Source organism: Acanthochromis polyacanthus, chromosome 12, assembly GCF_021347895.1.
Source record: "Acanthochromis polyacanthus isolate Apoly-LR-REF ecotype Palm Island chromosome 12, KAUST_Apoly_ChrSc, whole genome shotgun sequence".
NCBI lineage: Eukaryota > Metazoa > Chordata > Actinopteri > Pomacentridae > Acanthochromis > Acanthochromis polyacanthus.
Genome location: NC_067124.1, coordinates 23,736,137 through 23,757,701, shown reverse-complemented (window position 1 = coordinate 23,757,701; position 21,565 = coordinate 23,736,137). Strand labels below are relative to the sequence as shown.

Below are 21,565 nucleotides of genomic sequence, written 5' to 3'. Positions count from 1 at the left end.
ACAGACAGAGGGAGACAGAGAGACCAGACACACAGAAGGAAAAACAGGGAAAGGTATCAACAAATGCAGAATCCTAACATATTGCATACTATGGTTTGTGAAAAGCATGCATGTTGTATTGTTTGATGCGAAGTTCTATAGTGTCACATTTACAAACAAACCACATTATAAGATAAGGATTTTTAAAGACATTTCCAGTCCCCTTTCTTCTAGTTCTTTTCTAATTTTCAACAATGCAAAAGAAATCATAAAATGTGGGGCTGTTGTTCTGGCAGCACAGACAACAACATCCGTATGTTCAACACTTTGTTAGAAATTGAAATATCTCTACAACAGCTCCATGAACTGTAGTTAAATTTGGTTAATCTCAGGATTGATTACAATAACGGGTGACGTCGTGAGGTCATGATTTTGAGCATCTACCAGATAGACTGCCACTATATATTGTATAAAAATCCACTGACAATAATGTTTGCCTGACTTTTCAGTTCAGTGCCACCATGTGGTTGACATTCATGTTTTCTTTAGCAGAATGTCACACCATCCTCAGGCCAACAATTTTAATTTGCCCCATATGCTGTTTAATGATTAGATAAAATATACAGAAGAAGTGAATACAGCTTTGTGGAATTTCACTTCAATGTGAAATAATTCAAAATTTGACTTAATTCAGTTCAATTTCTATTTTTTTTAAATAGCGCAGATTCACAACATATGCTAAGCTCACATTGCTTAGCATAATAAGATATGGACCTTACGAATTCAAAACAGATAAAAGAAAATCCAGCAATCCACATTTGTTTTTGGATTAACTATGATCAATGGTGGGAAATTAACAACAACAAAAAAAACTATACTAGAAAGGGGGGAAAAAAAGTCAGACAGAACCAAGCTTAGGGAAGGTGGCCATCTGCCTCAACCAGTCGGATGAGAGTGGGGATGAGGGGGGCTGGGGATAGTTTTTTTTTTAGGTTTACTAAATGATTACTAAATGAGCATTTTAAGTTGGTTGCAACATTTTTTTTAACTGCAAACATTTGTTATAAATGATTTTTTATGCCACCTGTTCATGATGAGGTGTACATTTTTGAGATTTTCATCAACTATGCAATTAGCAACCAAAAAAATAGTCCTATGAGGCTACCTATTTTTCTTGTTTTTATTCACAATAAAAGAGTAAAAGGTAGAGAACCGAAATCAGCACACTAAAAGGAAACAGCTTAGTAGTGTCATTGGTTGCAGTAGGCCCTAAGTATTCAGCATATTCTCCCTTTCTCTTCATCCTGTACACATCGGACTTCCACTACAACTCTGGGAGCTGTCACCTCCAGAAATTCTTTGGTGATACAGCCATTGGTGGGTGTGTGTCTAATGGGGACGAGCTCTAGTACAGGACAGTCATCTCTGACTTTGTCGACTGGTGTGAGCGAAACCATCTGCAGCTCAATGCCAGTAAGACGAAAGAGATGACCATCGACTTCCGCAGGAGGAGGGCACCCAGAGGAAAAGAAAATTCAAAAAGAGATCTCAAAAATGTTTCATGTACTTCTCCTAGACAACTTTGAGATCTGTATGACACCAAACTGAGACTAAGGATTATTTCTCCTGTGTCTCATTTTTTTCTCCTGAGCAATAAGATGCACTAAATCTCAGTTTAGTCTCCTTTAAAGTTTCAGAAGAGATCTCAACAAGCTCTCATATAATTCTCAGAGTTTCTCAACTTTTGTGTCTCTTTGTGATCTCAGGCTGAGAAATCAGAGAACTCTCTCTAAGAACTCAATCTATTCTCATCCCAGCTTCAGTTCATGCATCCCATACTAAGCTCAGAGAGAACAAATGAAGAGATCTCCACAAGCGCTCATTGAATTCTCAGACTCAGGTCAACGTTTTGGTTGTTTTTAATCATCTATCATGTTGACTTTATTGTAATCCACATGATATTTTTTTAATTTAATTAATAAAGATTCAGATTACTTTATTCATCCCAAAAGGGAAATTCATTTGTCTGTCAGCTCATCTGCTATTTGCTGTAGAATTATAAAGCCTGATCGCTGTGGGTACAAAGATCTTCTATATCTTTCCGTCCTGCAGTCCAGAGAGAGGCCCATCACGATATTATGAGTGAATGATCCGTGTTGTTTAGAATGATAAATCCAGTCAAGTGGGAGGAGAGGGTGACATGATTGAAGTCACCATATATTATTATAAGTGCCTCAAGATGTTTAGGCTGTATCCTGGCAACTTCTTATTTGTTGCAGCATTTATAAGGTGTGTGTGTGCAGATTAATATATGCATAGAGTGGTATAGCTCAGTGGGTAGAGTGGCTGTCTCACACCCAGAAGACTGGGGTTTGATTCCAAGTCTGTCATGCTCATGTGGAGCTGTGAGTGAGCCTCACATATTGCTCTGTAGGAGCTCCACTATTCTTCATTTTCTTTTCCAGAGGAGAAATAAAGGAGCCATTAAACACACTGTATTGAGATTAGCAAGGTATCTCCCACAAGTCTCAAGTATGACTCCCTCTAATTATCCTGTCTCACCTATTTCTCCTAGTGAATTTTAGGAGAAACATATGAGAAACCTTTAGACAAAATAGAAACTAAAATGAGGCTGACATGAGAATCTCAAATTTGTCTCCTGAGTTGTAGAAGAGCAAGCTTTGAGCAGTAAAATTTTCCTCTGGGCACCTCAGACTGCACTGGTGAACATCCAGGGTATGGACATTGAGATAGTGGACTCATACAAATACCTGGGTGTTCACCTCAACAACAAACTGGACTGGTCACACAACACAGAGGTCCTGTACAAGAAAGGCCAAAGTCGTCTCCACCTGCTGAGGAGACTGAGGTCCTTTGGAGTGTGCAGGACTCTGCTCCGGACATTCTATGACTCTGTGGTAGCGTCTGGTGTTTTCTATGCAGTGGTCTGCTGGGGAGCAGGGAGCTCTGAAAGGGACAGAAAGAGACTGAACAGACTGGTCAGGAGGGCCAGTTCTGTGCTGGACAGTTCCCTGGACTCCATAGAGGAGGTGGGTGAGAGGAGGATGTTGGCAAAGCTCACATCCATCAAGGACAATCCCTCCCATCCACTGCATGACACTGTGGCATCTCAAAGTAGCTTTTTCAGCAGTAGACTGAGACACCTAACCTGCAAGAAAGAGCACTATCGCAAGTCATTCATTCCATCTGCTATAAGACTTTATAACATCAGCATCACTGGCTGATGTTAACATAAAACTGGACTCTAGAACATCATCCTTTACCACATAATCTGCACAATTCTTAAGCTATTTTACTTTTACTTTACTTCACATCATTACATAAGCCACATTTTCCATCCTACACTCCTGAACATATTGTGATTGTTATTATGTTTATCATTATATTTTTGTCTATTGTTGCTTATTGTTGCTCTACTGTATGCTGTGTGCTACTGTAACATGGAAAATTTCCCCGGACACGGGGATCAATAAAGGATTATCTTATCTTATCTTATCTAGCTGACAGTGAAACAATTTACTGACATTACACAAGTCATCCAGAGGAGTGCGCTGGTGTGAAATTATAGTGAACAGAAACTAAAAAGACAACCTTGTAGTGATTCAGTAGTAGAGAGTATGGAAGCCTGTTTCCGCCACTTGAAAAAAAAGTCACATGCTATCTCATAATTATGAGATATTAAGTCATAATTATTATTTCCTATCTCATAATTATGATATGTAAAGTCAAAATTATAGATAGATAGATAGATTAAACCTTTATTAATCCCACAGCGGGGAAATTTACAGTGTACAGCAGCAAATAGAACACTTCAAACAAAGAGTGCAGCACACAATGCACACAGTGTATATATATATATATATATATATATATATATATATATATAAATATTTTCTTCAGAAGAAGAAAAGAAAGCAGTATTTACAGTAATTTTTTAATGAAATTGCACAGCATCATTATTCACTTTTTTTTTTGCACAGTTCGTAAGTGAGTGAACTGAACTACTGGGAGCAGGCTTGATTGTAAAGTCTGACTGCAGCAGAAAGGAAGGACCTGCGGTATCTCTCCTTTAGACACCGCGGGTGAAGCAGTCTGTCACTGAAGGAGCTGCCCAGTGATCTTACTGTTGCCTGCAGGGGGTGGGAGGTGTCCTCCATGATAGACAACAGCTTTGTCATCATCCTCCTGTCTCCTACCACCTTCACAAGATCAAGGGGGCAGCCCAGGACAGAACTAGCTTTCTTTACCAGTTTGTTTAGTCTCTTCCTCTCTGCATCTGTGATACTGCTGCTCCAGCAGACCACTCCATACATGATGGCTGATGCCACCACAGAATGGTGACTTTGTATATCATAATTATGACTTTCTATCTCATAATTATGAGATAGTAAGTCATGATTATGACTTTCTATCTCATAATTATGACTTACTGTCTCATAATTATGAGACGGCATGTGACGGGCTTCCATAGTAGTTGTCACCAGTTTCAAGGTGCACGAGACAATGCACAGTATCATCTGCTTTAAGATCCAAATGGCCTGTTGTTATTCTGTCACTATCTATAGCTCATAATGGTTCATAAACTTCCTGCACAATCCATTGAAAAATCAAGAGACTCACAGCAAAGCCCTGAAACACACGCAAAAAAAGCGTTTTCTTTGTGTTTTATGTGTCCAGAACATAGTTTCTTAAGCTTTGTTTTTCATTTTTGTTAAAGTAATCATTTATGTTCTTGAATTTTAGGGTTTCGCTTCTTAATCTACATATTTCGTCTCTTATCTTACATTGCAGAATTCATTTACTTAGTTTTTAAAGATGTAATTTGTATCTCAATATGCACGTTCATCTCCACTCTACTTTTACACTAAATGCTATGATCTACTTTATGTCTGGGTGTGCTGCCTAGCGTTTTTCCATTGAGGTTTGTTCGAACTACATCGTTGTCAAATGAGCTGCACAGCACAGTATATATTTCACTGTCCAACATGCACACTACCAATAAATGAGACCACCGCAGTGCATCATTATAGGTTGGGGTTGGGTATCTTGCAGCATGCTCCAAATGTGGTTTCCTGTTCAGCAACTGTTTCACCCTCTGATTTCCTCCTACAGGACACGACTAAAGTTCACACTACTTTCTATTTGTTTTGTAAAAGACCACCAAATAAAGTATTACAAATAGTGTTCTAGGGATGATGACTTTCTGAGCCAAATTCTACAGCTGTCATTTTAGTAGTCGTTGAAATACACTAAAAACACAAAAAATAAAAAGTAAAAATCAACTCATAGAGTTGTTGCAGAGGAAAAGTCAGAAAATCACAGTAGTCAGTATGTTGTATTATGTAGAATGATAAATAAACAAATGAATAATGTTTTAAAGAATGACTTTAAGATGATCCTAGAGGAAAAATCAGGGAACTGCCAATGTCATTCGAATGAATTCTCTGAAGACCACTTTTGTAATCACTCTTTTTGTGTTCTCCACTGACGCCTTCATCTTGACTAAGAAACTGCAATTACCAAATAAAGTTAACTATGCTAGTTGCTTTTTCCCACAGTTTGAGAATCCCCAGCAATGACAGTGAAATACTTTAGCTCTGCTCTTACCCTTTAATCTGACTCTGCTGTGTTACATTACACATGATTTCTGAACAATACACTGAAATTGATGCAGTTTCCTGTTCTGTGGTTTGACTTGTGCAGCCGTCCACTGGATGGAAAAACAAACGGGTGAGTATGTTGAAGTGGAATCTGCAAGTTTATTCTTGGTAGATGTTACAGCAGTACAAGTACAATCTTTGCCATTGTGGCTTTACTGTAATGGAAATCAATGCGTGTGTGCTGAATGAAAGCCAGAGTTGACACAGCAAGTGTCTAATAAGGCGAGGTATTTATTTGTACTCTGCCTGGTATGGATTATCAGCATTGTTGAATGTGATTTAAACATGCTGTGGCTTCATATTTTATCAGTGAGGTTCATTTTTTGATACTTTAGCAGATGTGGCTTTGTGCTCTCTGGTTGGAGTGAAAATGAAATTGCCTGAGGACAGAGTGCTCAGAGCGCTGCAGCCCCATTACTAATTTTAGCTGCTGAAGTTAGTGTGGTTTTTAACACGTTGACACATTCTGTGCATTTGATCAGTACTTGCTGAGGCAAACGAACACATACTTAAGGGTTTTAGTTGTTCTTTGTTGCTCAAGTTCTCTTCACACAGACAGATAGGCATTTTTGTTGTTCTTTTTTACTTTAAAAATGTGTACAGATGTGCACTTAGTTTCCAAAATCCTTTGCAGATCTTTGCAATTCAGTGCCATTTCCAAATTGCATGTTATTATTTTGACTTTGACCACAGAACTGAATTCGGGAATTCTGTTTACTTCCTGACTTGAATTAAGTTCAGGCAATATATACACTGACAGTCAATAGAAACTTTGAGGTAGAAATGTAGGCAGAATTCTACTTGTAGGGGGGTTGTAATTATTCATTGTGGATTTACTGATGATCTCGTGCCCTGGTAGTTGAGATAATGATGAGTTGTCATTTTGTCATGATTCATTGCACATGGGTTGGTCACTTTGCAAAAGTGAACCAAATACACACCAAGCAATACTCAGTGAGTATCTGCACAATTTGAGAATGGGTTTTGAAGGCCTATATAAAGGCCCAAAAAAGGCCACCATTGTTAGTCCAGTGAACAGCATCAAGCCGCGTCTATCACATGAACAACGTCTCCGGGCACTGGGTATGGTGGAGGCCGGTTTGAGCTACAGTGATGTAGCCAGGCGTATGGGCTGTTCCTAACCCACAATCAGAAGCCTGGTCCAAAGCATGCGCCAACGGATTGCTGCCTGCATCGAAGCAAATGGAGGGCATACTCGGTATTGACTGTTGTGACTTTGTGTTTGGCAGGTGCCGTTTTCTTTTGTGAAATTCTTTATTTTGAAATCATTCTTGAAACTTTAGATTTTTGTTTCTGTATGCCAATATGCTAAACAAATGATTCATATGAAGAAAATCCAGTTTCGGGCTTCAAAATAAAAATTATGTTGAAAAATATGGTCTCAAAGTTTTTAATGACTGTCAGTGTATTAAATTCTGGATGCATTGTGTTCATTTTCTTTTTAAATTTAAAAACATCAATTGAGAAGTTGTTAATTAGCGACCTAGGCACATGAATGTCTGCTTTTGGCTAATTCAGTAAATTAGATACCTGGCTAAGCAACATATTAGATTACATTCATCATGCAAAAAAGTCACATGCAACCCAAAAAATATCCCTTATAAAAATGACAAACTGGCCACTTTCAGAAATATCTGAAATATACTATTCATCAATATAATCTAGTTTCTGTACCACATTCTTCCGTTTTAGCACAGGTGTGTTACATGTTTGTGTCTGTATCATTAGCACAGAACATAACTGCAGGTACTGTTTGACCTTCTACAAGCTGTCTTGGCTAACACTGAGGCTAACAGCATGGGGACGGTGTCATATTGTAAACTTTTAATTTGCTGTGCCACTAAAGCAGTTACACCACATAATGAAACATCCGAAGACAATAAAATTGTAACACAATCTTTGTTTTCTCAATTCACTTAATACAGAGCAAATGTGAGGTTTGTCTTAAAAAGTTTTTGGAACATATAGACCGATGTGCCCAACTTCTTTCATCCCGTGTGAGTGGAGCCAACTCAGTCAAAGTGTCTACCTGCAAGAGAATATAGAAAACAGAACAGAGAACGGGGCATCAGAGCACATCTAGTATGTAAAATTACCTGCATCTGTCTTTTTACAGTTCAAGGAAGACCAAAGAAAACCTACTCAGTTACACCAACGACAATTTTAAAAACTGTTTGATCATGACAGTACCTCCTCTGACAGTGATCGTGATGAAATGTCCTCTTGCTTCCTCTCCATTGCTACATTTGGCCTGGCACTGATATCGACCGTTATCTTTTGGCCTCAGATTGAGAATCTCTGTCACCACCTGCCTGCGTCTTCTGTTGCCTTCATTGACCGTCTCGTTCACTGCAGTGAGGTACTTCTTGGGGTCAGTCAGCTCAGTTATTTTGTCATCGTTCTGTGATGATGTGTTATGCCACACAACATGCAGCAGACCACACTTCTTGTAGTCATAATTTGTCTCACAGGATAATTTGACCGAGGAGCCCCTTGCAGGAGTTAAGATCTGCTGTGGGTAAAGAACCTCCACGACAGCTAGAGGTCAAAGAAAACATCAAGAAAAGAGAGAAAATAATAGTTATTAGGCAGTTTGTGCCTTGCTTTAATCATTCATTTACTAAATAACATCAAGACATTTTGGAAAGTACATATGATCAGTTTCTTTCCAAGATCTAAATGAGAAGATCAATACCAATCTCATATCTGCTGGTAAATGCACATCTCCAGTCAGCAGCTAGTTAGAAAAGCTATAAACATTGAACACCAGCATGTCCAAAGGTAACAAAATCCATCTTCTGGCAAAACTCAAGGTTACTAATGTTATAGCCAGACTGCTTAATATGCACAAAAACCAAAGAGCAAAAATTACAAGTTGTGACTTTCTTGGGAAATTTGTGCTAGATTGTTTTTTCTTCTATTCCAGTGCCAAAAACATCCTGAATTCTTGTCAGTGTTAGGCTGCAGTCTGTCTCTTCCGCACACAGAAAACTAAGGCCTATAGAGTATATAAATAAAGCAGATCAAAATATAAAGCAAAATGTCAAATCAGTTATCAGACAAATTGTAATCATCCTTCTGTTTTGCTTTATTCCACATACATTAGCTGCAAAGTGAAAACTGTGAAAATCATCTAAGATACATAACAATTTCTTATAATGGAACTGTTTCTGCTGCACTCCATTCAAGAGCCTTATTTGTCGATTCAAATTTATCTGTGCAGTGTTTTCCAACTGGAATATAGTTTCTGTTAACTTCCCACACAACTCAGGCTCCACTGAGTAAACAAGGACTTAGCACAGAACACGTGTTTGATAACCACTCCTCTTACTGGCATGTAGTCAAACCTGCTACCACTCCCTTTTCCTTTTCAGGAAGTTTTATTATTGTTGTATTACTGTGAAGTGAAATGGCGCTGCAGCTGCACAAAGAGAAACTCTGCTGTTCTATCTGTCTGGATCTACCGAAGGATCCCGCGACTATTCCCTGTGGGCACAGCTACTGCGTTAGCTGTATCAAAAGCCACTGGGATAAGGAGGATCCTGATGAAATCTACAGCTGCCCTCACTGCAAACAGACCTTCACACCGAGGCCTGTCCTGGTGAAAAGTGCCATGTTTGCTGATTTTGTGGAAGCACTGAAGGGAGCAAGTCTTGAGGCTGCTCCAGCTGATCACCGTTGGGCCAAATTTGGAGATGTGGGATGTGATTTTTGCACTGGAAGCAAGCTGAAAGCCCTCAAGTCCTGTCTGGTGTGTCGGGTTTCCTACTGTGAGCTCCACCTACAGCCTCACTACAAATCTGCAGCCTTTGAAAAGCACAAGCTGGTTGAACCTTTAAAAAACTTACAGGAGAAATTTTGCTCCGTTCATGACGAGGTGATGAAGATTTTCTGTCGCAGTGATCAGCAGACCATCTGCATTTTGTGCTCCATGGATGCACACAAAGACCACGACTTAGTTTCAACTTCAGCAGAGAGGAACAAGAAGCAGATGGAGCTCGGAGTGAGTCGGGAGAAAATCCAGATGAGAATCCAACAAAAAGAGAAAGATGTGAAGGTGCTTCAGCAGGAGGTGGAGACTATCAATCACTCTGCTGATAAGGCAGTGAAGGACAGTGAAAAGGTCTTCACTGAGTTAGTGTGTTTCATTGAGAAAAGAAGCTCTGCTTTGAGGGAGCAGATTAGATCCAAACAGGAAGCTGAAGTTAGTCGGGTCAGAAAGCTTGAGGAGAAGCTGAAACAAGAGATAGCTGAGCTGCGGGTGAAGGACGCTGAACTGGAACAGCTCTCACACACTGACGACCACATCCAGTTTCTCCATAAATACCTTGTACTGTATCATCTGAGTGAATCTACAGACTCACCATTCTTAAATATCCAACCTTTGACATACTTTGATGATGTGACAGTGGCTGCGTCACAGACTAGAGATCGGCTACAGGACATCCTCAGTGAGGACTGGCTAAAAATCTCACAAAAAGTAATCGAGGTCGATGTTTTACTGCCACATCCCGAACCTGAAACTAGAGAGGAATTCTTACAATATTCTCGTCAAATCACACTGGATCCCAACACTATAAACGCGCAACTCTCACTGTCTGCGGGGAACAGGAAAGCAACAGTGATGAGAGAAAAGCAGTTGTATTCCAGCCACCCAGACAGATTCACTGACTGGCTTCAGGTCCTCAGTAGACAGAGTCTGACCGGACTTTGTTACTGGGAGGTGCAGAGAAGCAGTGGAGGAGTTTCAGTAGCCGTCACGTACGAGGATATAAGCAGAACAGGAAATGAAAGTGGATTTGGAAACAACGACAAGTCTTGGGCATTAGGATGTTTCGACCAGAGTTATTATTTCAGACATAATAATATAAGAACTGTACTCTCAGGCCCCCAGTCCTCCAAAATAGGAGTGTTCCTGGATCACAAGGCAGGAACTCTGTCTTTCTACAGCATCTCTGACACCATGACTCTCCTTCACAAAGTCTGCACCACTTTTACTCAGCCACTGTATGCTGGATTTTTGATTTACTGGGCTGGAGACTCTGCTGAGTTATGTGAGCTCAAGTAGACGACATCTGTTAAAGGGCTAAATGGGTCAGATTCTGATTTTAAAGGAGTTGTTTTTTTTTGTGCACTGCATTCTTTGCTGTGAACTTTAGAGTCACCTGTCAGATTAAACACAAAGGGGTGGACTTCTTCCTCCTTTAAGATTGATGATGCAGTTTAAGTTATGGCAACTTTTTCTTTTTTTCTTTGCAAACATGAGACCTGTGTCACTTTTTATTATCAAGATTATTTTCAACAGAAATCAGTGACTTCTGATTGTTGCCTTTTGCGATTTTATTCTGTTTTATGTTGCGTTTGGTTCCTGTCACTTCTTAAATCCATTAAGAATATAATAGATAACTAAATGTATGAATGTCAACATTTTGATGGAAATAGTGAAAGAATATGCTGATAAACTGCGGCCTTTGTTAAAAAATGTTTCATGGGATTTGCAAAAATGTACTGAACTCAAGAGACCACCTTCATTTTGCTGTTTTTGGCAAAAACTGTGCACCGCAGAAATATAATGCAGAAAAGTCACATTATCAAATAAGTTAGTAAGGATTTTCATAAATACAGTAGGGAAAAAATGCTTTTGGACACCCTTGAAATTTTACACAATCTCAATTATTTGAATGATATCTTTGTGGAAAATTTGTGGTGTGACTGCATTAGACAGACACAAACAAATACAAATGTTTTTTTTGTTTATTGTTTACAAGAAAAATTAAGAAAGCTAAATTCTACCAAAATGACCCAATATTTTAAATTTCTTTTTCATGGAACCAGTCAATTTTAACTTTTCAATGACTTTTTAAAGATTTATTTAGTATTATGGCTGTGATTGTACTAAAAGAAACTGCAGTTAAAGAGTACATCTGAGAGTGATTCTTAATGCATTATTGAACAAATGTATGGGGTTTCCGAAAACTTTATTACCTCCGCCAATGAGGTCATGCGATCCGGTCCGTTTATTTATTTGTCTGTCTGTGTGCGTGTCTGTGGACAGGATTTCTCGGAAACTACTTGTCGGATCTTCACGAAATTTTCACCAGAGGTGGATCTTGGCCCAGGGAAGACTCCATTCAAATTTTGTGTTGATCCGGACAAGGATCTTCCCTTGGCGGAGGTCAGAAATCTCGGATTGCTCTTGTTCTACCACTGTATGTCTAACTCGCACTTTGATTTCTCTTCAGCAACAAACAAATTTAAAGTATACTTAGCAAATATACTATGTAATTATGACTGGGATATCACTTGTATATTTTCTAATAAGACGCTGTCGTTTTTCAGAAAAAAATGACATTATCTTATATTAAGAAAATAAAGTGCAAAGAAGCTCACATATCGCAAATTGTTTACTCACGTATGTCCTCAGCAGATGTTAGAAAGAAAATCAGCAGAAGCAGCACTGCAGTTCCAGTAAGACGAGGCATTCTTTAACAGAGACACTTTAGATGAACACGAGGACGATGGCACAACTAAACAAATGAGGACTCAGCGACAGTATTCAAGTTTCCTCACGTGTTTGCACAGCGCTGTCTACGTTGTGAGAGTGTGTCTGCTGGATGTGTGGGTGGAGGATATGCATCTCTGCTCGCTTACACAGTCGTGTCCCTCTGGCCACCACAAGCTGTCTTAAGAGCTGAACTGTTACCATTGTTTTGTGCTGCATCAGCAGGCATTACATATTCATAGCATACAAACATTTTTAAGTTGCTTTTAATGCAGCTGTATGTTTAATATTTTTTTTGTTGTGATTCAACCTGTTGTAAAACACTTTTTTACTGCATTTACTGTATCTCTGTGGCTGCTGTTTAGATTACAAAAATGAAGAGAAAAAAATGCACCGTGTTTTATGCAGAGTTAAACTGTCTCATTCAGAATGGCTTTTTTTGTAGTACCTATACCCCAACTTCATTCACTGCGTCCTTTCTAGATAAAACATCAGGTTAGGAGGAGTGACTATGATGATGCCACACTTTAACAGAAGTTAAAAGATTAACGATAGCCAGAAATATGTAGGTGCAGCCTGATATGTTGAATCTCTCACTCAAAGCAAAAATGCTCAGATCTTCATGCTGTAAAGTTGCATTAGTTCACTGTCTTATACACATAACTGGACATCAGAACAAACTGAACAAATACACAACACTAACCCAGCAAAAACAAATCTTTGTTTTCAGATGCTATAAATCAGCCTGAGAATTACATTTCTGCCCTCTAATGTCCAGTATTCATAGACATTGTTTGATTGACTTGGCTGAATAAGTATAGTAGTGAGTGTTCTTGTGAACTGCAAAGGAACAGCAAAGCCACAAGTCACACCTTTCTGCTAAATGAGTAGAATGCAAGATATGTCAGGAAGTAAGGGTCTTCAGTGAAGTGACTAGTCTCTTTGAAAAACAACATCCACCAAGTCCTGACAAAGATATCTAGATGGATTCTTTCACTTGCCAGTTTTTTTCTGGAACCAACAGCAATCTCTAATTCTAAATAACAAACCCTTATCCTAGCAGGCATTTTGGTGTTATGATCATCAGGAAAATCATGAGTGAAAGTAATTCATTAACAGGCCACTTTGGAGGAACAGCCTTTATCAGGGGGTGGGGAGGACATCACGAATTGGTAAAACTCAGAGTGGCCAATGCTGATTGGTAAAATGATTTTTCTCCAGTCATTTCTTCGGTAAAGTCGGCATCACAAATGTAAACTTCACCCCATTGGTATGACATAGGAAACCCTTCATTATTCTATTTTCAATGTTAATTCAATTCAATTCATTTTTATTTTGATAGTGCAGATTCCTACCCTATGCCATCTGATAGCATTGTAAGGTACAGACCTTATGAAGATACATCCAATGACTCCTATATGTCATTTGTTGTGGAAAAAAAAATATAGTTCAGCCATGATCGATCGATGTATGAATAAAAACTCTGAGGAGTCCAGAAGTGCGTTTGTCCGTTTATTGATGCATCAAAAAAAGACGGGCAGCTTGCAGCAAATTGGAACTGCAAGTGCGCCTAAAAAGGAGAAACACTCTATTCTTATAGGTTCAGTTGTACATACACACCCATAGAGAGTTCATTATCTGCCTGGTTGCAGACGTTGTTTTTTCCTAAAACATTGCAAATCTCAGAATGTACAGACAGTCACCCCACTCGCCCCCCTTAGGTAGAAACTTCCTGTGGTTTATCAACCGCCACAAAACCAGAAGTGTAAGCATAAAATGGGGAAGGATGAGCATTAAGTGATACCAAGAGCTGGGTTCAGTGGATGGTGACATTTACCATTTGGGGTGTCTTGAGGAACAAACACAGACAGAGCATCTTGGCTCGGTCACAGAGAGTTCAACAGTATCAAAGGTTCAACTGTACTTGTCAAGTAGCAAAAGGCATAGGAATCTTATTTCCTCATTTATAGATGTCAAGCAGTAAGAAAATATGTGTATTTTAAAATATCAAAGCAGCTTTGAATAATAAGGCTTCAAATAATAAAATTTCCATTACAGTTTAGTCTCCGTCATGTCCACTGTGGGAGGCTGCTGTCATTCCTCCAGTCCACTGTTTCCAGCTGCCCATTTCCACCAGTCTACTCTGCTATACTTGATATGTTCATCTACACAGTGTTTGCATCCTACTACCAGCTATATATATGAGCCTTGCACCATAACAGTAAACTTATGAACCAGATTCAATGTTGTTATGTATCATCTCATATGTTACTCTTATCATGCATGGATGTCAATATGGATTATATGTTTCCTTGTCCCCCACTCTCACTCTTCTCCCATCCCTTCTCCTCCCCCTCCCCCTTTTCTTCTTCTGTCCCTCTCAACATATGAATCATATGAGTCAGGTTCTGCTCAAGGTTCCTTCCTGTTAAAATGGACCTTTTTCTTGCCACTGTCACCTTAGGGCTTGTTCTGGGGGTTCAGGCATATGGGGTTCCGTAAAGCATCTTGAGACAATCTGATCTGAAATTGGTGCTAATTTAACAAAATTGAAGTTGAAATTGAAAAAAGAAATCGAAAGCCACCTAAAGGAACACCTCCATGAAATGTAGCTATGCCAGTGTGTGTGTACATGTGTTATGTATAAATAATCAGAAGAAGTGACACTGATATAATATGGAGACATGTTTTAAATTTCCAGTGAGCATGTTTAGGTTAATCATCAAAGTCTGCTTGCATCTTTCTTGCAAATAAGCTGGAATCATACTAGTTATTGTTTTTCTGATGGGAGAGTTACTCAACACTGAATGATTAGTACAGATTGGCAGTCAAGATGGCAGGGCTCATTGTTATGTTAATGTCCTCTAAAAACTCTTTTGTTTCTGTTGTCTTTGTTTTACCCACTACACCTTTTAATTTTTTTATCAGAACTGATCATTCTGATGCAAAATAATCTAAGTAAAATTTAAATTTAATTTTATTTTTATCTGTGGTTTGGTGACACAACAATCATTGTGAAATTGGTAGCCATAGAGACCAGTCAATGATGTGTTCATGTGCACACACCCACATGATAAAGGCAGCTGATGGGTAGCACAGTACAGGTCATTTTGTTGGACAACACAGAGCCATCTCTTATCGTTAGTTAAAAACCTTGTTGCATTGAGAAGAACGGAAATGGAGCAATATGTCAATATATCTGCTGATTCAGGGAGAAATCCTTCAGAAGGGAGAGAAAACTGCCAATCAAAAACAGGTCAGTGCATTGTTTTTTGAGCTTTTACGTGTACATTCTCTATATGCTCTCACCTGTCAGTTTTTATAGGTTTGCCTAAAGTGAACATTCAGTCTAATACACCAGTCTGTTGTATGTCCTCAGTGAAGTTTTATCATGTTGTGGAGTGTTAAAGTAGCTGACAAGTTTGCAGCAGTTTCAGAGAGAGGTGCTTCTGTTATTTAACTGATATAAATACAAAATAATAGAAGCACTTGTCTCTAAAATGCTATACAATTCAACAGCACCACAAACAACATCCCCCAAAATGACCGTTTCTCAAATCTTCATCAAGGTGGGATTCATTTGAAGACTGTTGCATTAGATTGCATTAGTTTTAGGTGAATGTACCCAATAAACTGGCAACTGAGTGTATATAGACAGACTTAAAGGTACCGCAAAATCACTATTTGTATAATGTTTAGTGCACTGTTCTTCACACTTAAATACGCCTACAGGAAAGCTGTCTGTTTTTTAAAATCATTTTCATCAATGTACTTTTTAAGTTATATTGCTATTAAGGAGGAGCACATCTAAGCTATTGTTAAATCTTCTTAAGAGGTGTGATGCAGTGTAGAGTCCTTTAGTCATCTTTTTTTCAACCATCATTGTGCCTATTCTGATGTTTGTCAGATGTGTCACCGTTTGGTCACAGCTTCTCCATTTAACTGGTGTTACCTTTATTTGGTAATAATCATTGTGGCTGATGCGTGTGTGTGTGGCCAGCAGGAAAGTCAAAAGTCTACAAGTTGGTTGGAGTCAGCTTCGGCCTGCTGTGTATCATACAATCAGCTCTCAATGTTGCTCTTCGCCTGAAAACTAGTAAGTACCGGCCCCCATATTCCACATCACACAGCAAAATAAAAGCACACCGACTGAGTAAAATTCCAGAATTCATGAACCCATTAGACAAGCTTATTGGAAACATAATTCGGCTGCTTTGTAAATGATGCCTTTATACCTCATTGTGCTCCATATTTAACTTAAACTTAAATGAATGAACGAATGAATATGTATAGCTGTAAAATGTTCGTCATCAGTGACAGTCGAACCTTTTGACCTCCTTTTTTCCAAAGAAGATTAGTGAAACCTGCCTGTGAAATCTTTTGAAATGTTTCAAAATAGCAGCCTCCTATTGATGAGAACACAAAGAAAAAGCAAGAATGACTGTTTTTCCTGACTTCCAAATAACAGTTGTGCAAAGTTCTGACCTGAAAAGAGGAACATCTCTTTGTTTTTTTCCCTTTCTAGCTGCATTTAGCAACAACTCCAACCACATTTTCTCTAGCAATGTCACCCTGATCTCATCATCTGACATCAACGCCCTGCTTCTGAAGAATGACCAACTGGCAAACAACATCTCAGAGTTAGAGGCCAGAAACTCCCACCTAATCCACGTTAATGAGATGTTAAATGTCCAGCTTCAGCAGCTTCGAAATGAAAACTCAAGGCTGATGGATAGGTTTTCCAAACAGGGTGAAACTTTTTTTTAACCTCTAAATCTTATGTAGTTCAAAGTTTTATTCAGCTTTCCTTGCCAGATTCTTACTTTAAAGTGCAAAAAAATGTGTACATTTATCATTTCCTGTAGTCCTTTAGCTTCTCTTCTGCATTGTTTTTGCCTTCTTTCTGCTTTGTCGTTTGTTGTTCTAAATTGTCCTGTGCTGTTTCTGAGCAGAACAGAAATGCCCAATATGTGACCCTGGATGGAGGACATACATGTCCAGCTGTTACCAGCTTTCCACTGAAAAAAGGAACTGGAGGAGCGCCAATGATGACTGCATTTCGAAAGGAGCTCATCTGTTGATTATAAATGATGAAATGGAAAAGGTGACTTAGCTGCAGGCATCCAGACAGTAAAGCATTTTTCCAGAATGTTTCTACATTGCATTGCTTCCCTGGCAGAATGAATATAGTAGTTGTCTTTTCTGAAATTATCTAATGAACTGAAATATGACTTTATAATATTTCGTACCAAATCTCTTCCATTAGGATGTTCTTTATATTTTTGGATATGAGACTGTGTGGATCGGTTTGAGACGTCAACAAAACGTTTGGACATGGGTGGACAAAAGCATGTTCAATAATCCGTAAGACTTTTAGAATTATTTTTAATGTGTAATCAAACGATGCATTATCCAAAGACATGATGACCATGATGTAGCAAAACGTGTGCAATTTAAAACATGCATCAGCTCAAGAAAACGACTTGTTTGCCAAAGTGGCCAGAACAAATACAGGTAAAATGACTGGAGATACTTATAATTCACTTTACTCTCATTCAGCCAGATTCACCAGTCAACAATGTGATATTATTTAATAAATATCACACCTTGCTGTAATTTGACAATGCAGAAGGTTAAACACTGCTCTACACTACTTATAACTGCAAATTAAAGTTGGCAGGTGTTTAAACTGATTGTCCTGGACCACTCATCATTCAGTTCAATTTCATTTCACTTCAATTCATTGGTGATACACTGCAGTTAGAAGACACAAATTCACAGGAACTCAAATCACCAAATTTAATGTGAAAATTTGCTGTGAATAACAAATGGAGAAGATGACATTGATAAGACGCTTGTATTTTGTTTTGTAGCCAGGGGATTTATCAGCCGCCAGGCAATGAAAGGAGGAACTGTGTCATTGCTCTCCAGGATCAAAGCCACTATGTCGACTTGTCCAGTGCCGTATGCAGAGAACCACATTACTGGGTGTGTGAGAAGGAGCCGAAGTGATACACCCTCTTTAGTAAACTTAAATATCTCTCAGGAATGATTTATCATTAAGTTACACATTAAATATATTAAACTATTGCGTGTATATACATAAAATTTCATTCATTATCGAGAGAAACATAACTACAGTAAGTATGAAAAAGCATTTATAGACCTAAGTTTGCTAAATGCCAGAAAGTGTATTGCATTGCTATGGAAAAGAACCCATCAACCAAGTATCAGTCAATGGTTAAAACAAATGTTATCAAGTCTACCCTTGGAAAGAATTACCTATATTCTGAAAGGTAAACAACATTTATTTGAAGGTATATGGAAGCCCTTTATTGATTATGTCAAGAACTCAGACTTAACAGAAAACCAAACTGATGACTAACTACTGCGGGTATGGCAATTTCCAAAATTGTGACTGTTAATTTATTTTCTTTTCTCTTTTAATAAGTTACTTTTCAAATGCCTGTAGCTTATCATTATTATTACCTTTATGTTAAGATCCATTACATTGGGTTTATAATCCGTTTTGTAACAAGAGAAGCATGTTGTTCATTTTGTGTTTTTATTGTGATTGTTTTTTTTTTCTTTTTTTTTTAGCGATAACTGGCAGCTAATCTATGAGAAATGACATGCAGCCATGGCTAGGCCATATATGTCATGATTGTCAGTATTGTTATCATTTTATGCTACTGTAAAAGCTAAATAAAGATATTGTGGAAAAAAAATTTCATTCATTGCTGTTTTTAACATGCTCTATTCAAACTTTTCTCTTGCCGGATATAACCCAATATGTTCTTTTCTATTGCTGTATATTAAACAGAAAATGAAACATGTTGGGTTTTGACCGTTTCATTCAGAAAATCTCCATGGCACTGAGCTGGAACTCAAACACCAATAAATTAGAATTTTTAACCATCTTTAAAAAAAAAAAACAACATTAAACATAAAGAAGCACTTTTCAGAGCAGGACATGTTTCTAGTTTATTTGAATCTTTGTAAGGAATAATCTGCATGTAAAATGTGCCTATGTAAAGGTTGAGAGACAGACAGAGCATCATTATCGAGCATTAAAACATAATACATATGTCACAGCTCAGGGCAAGTGTAGACAGTCAACAGGCAGACAGAAACAGGTTTAACCGAGGGCTACCAACTATTTTGTCCGTGTGTGTGTATGGAGAACAAGTAAGATGATAAGAATAAAAAATGGAATGGGAAAAAAAGTGTTTCCACATTTATATGTAAAGTAGCCCGACAGTGTGGTGTAGAACGTTAGCGTGTTTCTGTTTCACTCTCCTTCCACCAACACAACACATCAAACGTGACCACATGCAGTGAGCGACAGCAAACGCTCTGTGCTGCCGTTTCATTGCAAAGTCTTCAGTAATGGAAAACCCAAACACCTCCTCTTTGTGGGGAGTCTGCAGTCTGCAAAATGCATGTTTCACTTAGCCATAAGACAGGTCCGTGAGTAGGACAATACCGATATTAGAGAATGGTGCGTAAGAAAGCTTCCATACATGTTGAAAATGAGTTTTCAGAGGGTTTTGTCTGCCAAAATTGTCAGTTAGGTCAGAATATTTTAAATGATGTGCTGTTTCTGTGAATTTACATTTTACTCTCGATAGGCGGTATGCTTTAATTTTGCTTTGCGAGCAGAGGAGGTACTGTAAGGCATGATTCAGCGTTAGTAATTCTGACTTGAATTCGGAAACTGATAATTTTAAGACATCAATGAAGTAACCACCAAATTTATCATTAAATTTCTGTGTCCAAGTGTTTTCTGTCTGTTTGCATACATTTGCACACCTACACAGACACAGTTTATCCAGCAGCACTCACCTATCCTCAGATTAGACACCAAAACAGAGGCTTTTTTTTTCTTTCTAGTAACTGGAATGACCATCAGCCAGCTTCTTGGTAGAGCTGATCTCACAGTTGTGTGTATATTGACCAAAGCTCATCAGTCATGCAGAACTGGTTCCTGGTCTCTTGTCGAGAACGCTACTACTGGAAATGTGAGAAAGAGTCCTTCCTCCTTAAGCTGCTTAATAAAGGTTCAGAATGCTCCTGGTATTATTTGTTTCCAAAAGCAAATTCTAAATGCAAATGAACCGGTGAAGACATAAAATTCTCTCATATCTGTTGTACGAGCAAGTTAAAAATAGAATAAAATTAAATTTCTATGACACGCAATGTATAAATGTAAGGACATTGTTTTCTCTCATAATCTATTCTAGTGTGTTGTAATTATGAAATTATTTACCACACATTGTATGTTACAAAAGAGAAACAATAGAGCAAGAGATGGAGACCAGTTGACTTAAAAAAACGACTAAACTAAATCATGCCACTGATCTGTTAAGAAGCTTTAGGAGTGTTTTACACTTCAATAAATGTCAAACCTTCTTATGTGTAACCACAATTTTAAATTTTCTCCATAATACAAATGGTACAATTTCAAATATTAACATCATAAAAGACTTTGTGCAAATAATGAATTGTACTAACTACTGATGACCACTAGAGGATGTTGTTTTATTTTCATATATTTAGGCTCTAAACAGAGTTGCAACAAACCCCTGTTTTGTCCCTGTATATTTCTCATGAATGAAATGTTGCTTTTTGTTTTTGTTTGTTTGCTTCCCAAATAGGTTTATTCCTCAAAATCATTTAAATAAATTGTAAAGATAGTGAGATATCAGAACCTTTCCAACCTCAGAGACCTTCGAGGTTGTCATCTAATAGGAGTGGTCCAAAATCCAAATGCAAAATGCGTGTTAGCAACAATAAGAACCATATAATTAAGAAATCATTTTTGGACATAGTGTTTTTTTATTAAAAATAAAACATAAAAATGATTCAAAATGATCATTAACATCTGTAACACATTGTTTTTCTATCTTTTATCATATGCTTGTGTCATTTCTAACCACAAGAAATCCAAATAAAAATTCACTATAACTATAAATGTCGGCTTGAGTAAGAAAAACTTTGGACTTGAATGTGGCTGTTATGTAGCTTTACAGTGGTAATCAAAGGTTTTCCAATCTTTGGCCTGAAAATGTTTTTCTGTCATGTATTTTTCTGAACATTTCACATTATCAAAACTCATCATTTTAGGACAAGGGATATGAATACACCATTTGCTGGCAATTGTGACTGTTTCATTTAAATGTAGTCACAGTAAACTATTTGTTGTCTTACTTCAATAGAAATTCATTATTATTGAAACAGACATTAGAGATTCAAGCAGACATGTATGCCACAAACACCGCAAATGAATTTACTTCTGTTCTTTTTCATTTAATAAGGTGGTTTCAGAGCCAGAAAGAGAATGCTATTATTTGTTTCCAAAAGCAAATTAAAAATGCAAATT

The 21,565-nt window shown here is 37.9% G+C and overlaps 3 protein-coding genes across 4 annotated transcripts; 2 read left to right on the top strand and 1 right to left on the bottom strand.

The window, feature by feature from the left end:
- Positions 1–7,490: 7,490 nt before the first annotated feature.
- On the bottom strand, positions 7,491–13,759 carry zgc:174945 (uncharacterized protein LOC793867 homolog). Of its 2 annotated transcripts, none has more exons than XR_007945605.1 (3): positions 13,573–13,759; positions 7,872–8,219; positions 7,491–7,710 (listed from the first exon to the last, which is right to left on the bottom strand). XR_007945605.1 is itself a non-coding variant. In XM_051957299.1 (3 exons), the coding sequence occupies exons 1-3, from the start codon at positions 12,161–12,163 to the stop codon at positions 7,694–7,696; spliced, it is 435 nt and encodes a 144-aa protein (XP_051813259.1). In that variant the 5' UTR covers positions 12,164–13,543; the 3' UTR covers positions 7,491–7,693. The 2 variants fall into 2 exon arrangements, 1 of the variants encoding a protein (XP_051813259.1); XM_051957299.1 differs by lacking the exon at positions 13,573–13,759 and adding an exon at positions 12,094–13,543.
- On the top strand, positions 9,042–12,072 carry LOC110964999 (E3 ubiquitin/ISG15 ligase TRIM25-like). The gene has a single exon (XM_022213879.2). The coding sequence runs from the start codon at positions 9,091–9,093 to the stop codon at positions 10,747–10,749; it is 1,659 nt and encodes a 552-aa protein (XP_022069571.2). The 5' UTR covers positions 9,042–9,090; the 3' UTR covers positions 10,750–12,072.
- Positions 13,760–15,237: 1,478 nt separating the features above from the next.
- Positions 15,238–18,896, top strand: LOC127536510 (asialoglycoprotein receptor 1-like). Its single transcript, XM_051957115.1, has 6 exons — positions 15,238–15,439; positions 16,187–16,279; positions 16,709–16,933; positions 17,136–17,287; positions 17,450–17,547; positions 18,057–18,896. Exons 1-6 carry the CDS (start codon positions 15,361–15,363, stop codon positions 18,193–18,195), a joined length of 786 nt encoding a protein of 261 aa, XP_051813075.1. The 5' UTR covers positions 15,238–15,360; the 3' UTR covers positions 18,196–18,896.
- The last annotated feature ends 2,669 nt before the right edge of the window (positions 18,897–21,565 follow it).

Coding starts and splice junctions, on each gene's coding strand:
- LOC110964999 (XM_022213879.2), top strand. CDS start 9,091: ATGGCGCTGCAGCTGCACAAAGAGAAACTCTGCTGTTCTATCTGTCTG.
- zgc:174945 (XM_051957299.1), bottom strand. CDS start 12,163: ATGCCTCGTCTTACTGGAACTGCAGTGCTGCTTCTGCTGATTTTCTTT. Junction 8,220..12,093: donor AACATCTGCTGAGGACATAC/GTGAGTAAACAA, acceptor TTTGACCTCTAG/CTGTCGTGGAGGTTCTTTAC.
- LOC127536510 (XM_051957115.1), top strand. CDS start 15,361: ATGGAGCAATATGTCAATATATCTGCTGATTCAGGGAGAAATCCTTCA. Junction 16,280..16,708: donor TGCTCTTCGCCTGAAAACTA/GTAAGTACCGGC, acceptor TTCCCTTTCTAG/CTGCATTTAGCAACAACTCC. Junction 17,548..18,056: donor AAAAGCATGTTCAATAATCC/GTAAGACTTTTA, acceptor TTTGTTTTGTAG/CCAGGGGATTTATCAGCCGC.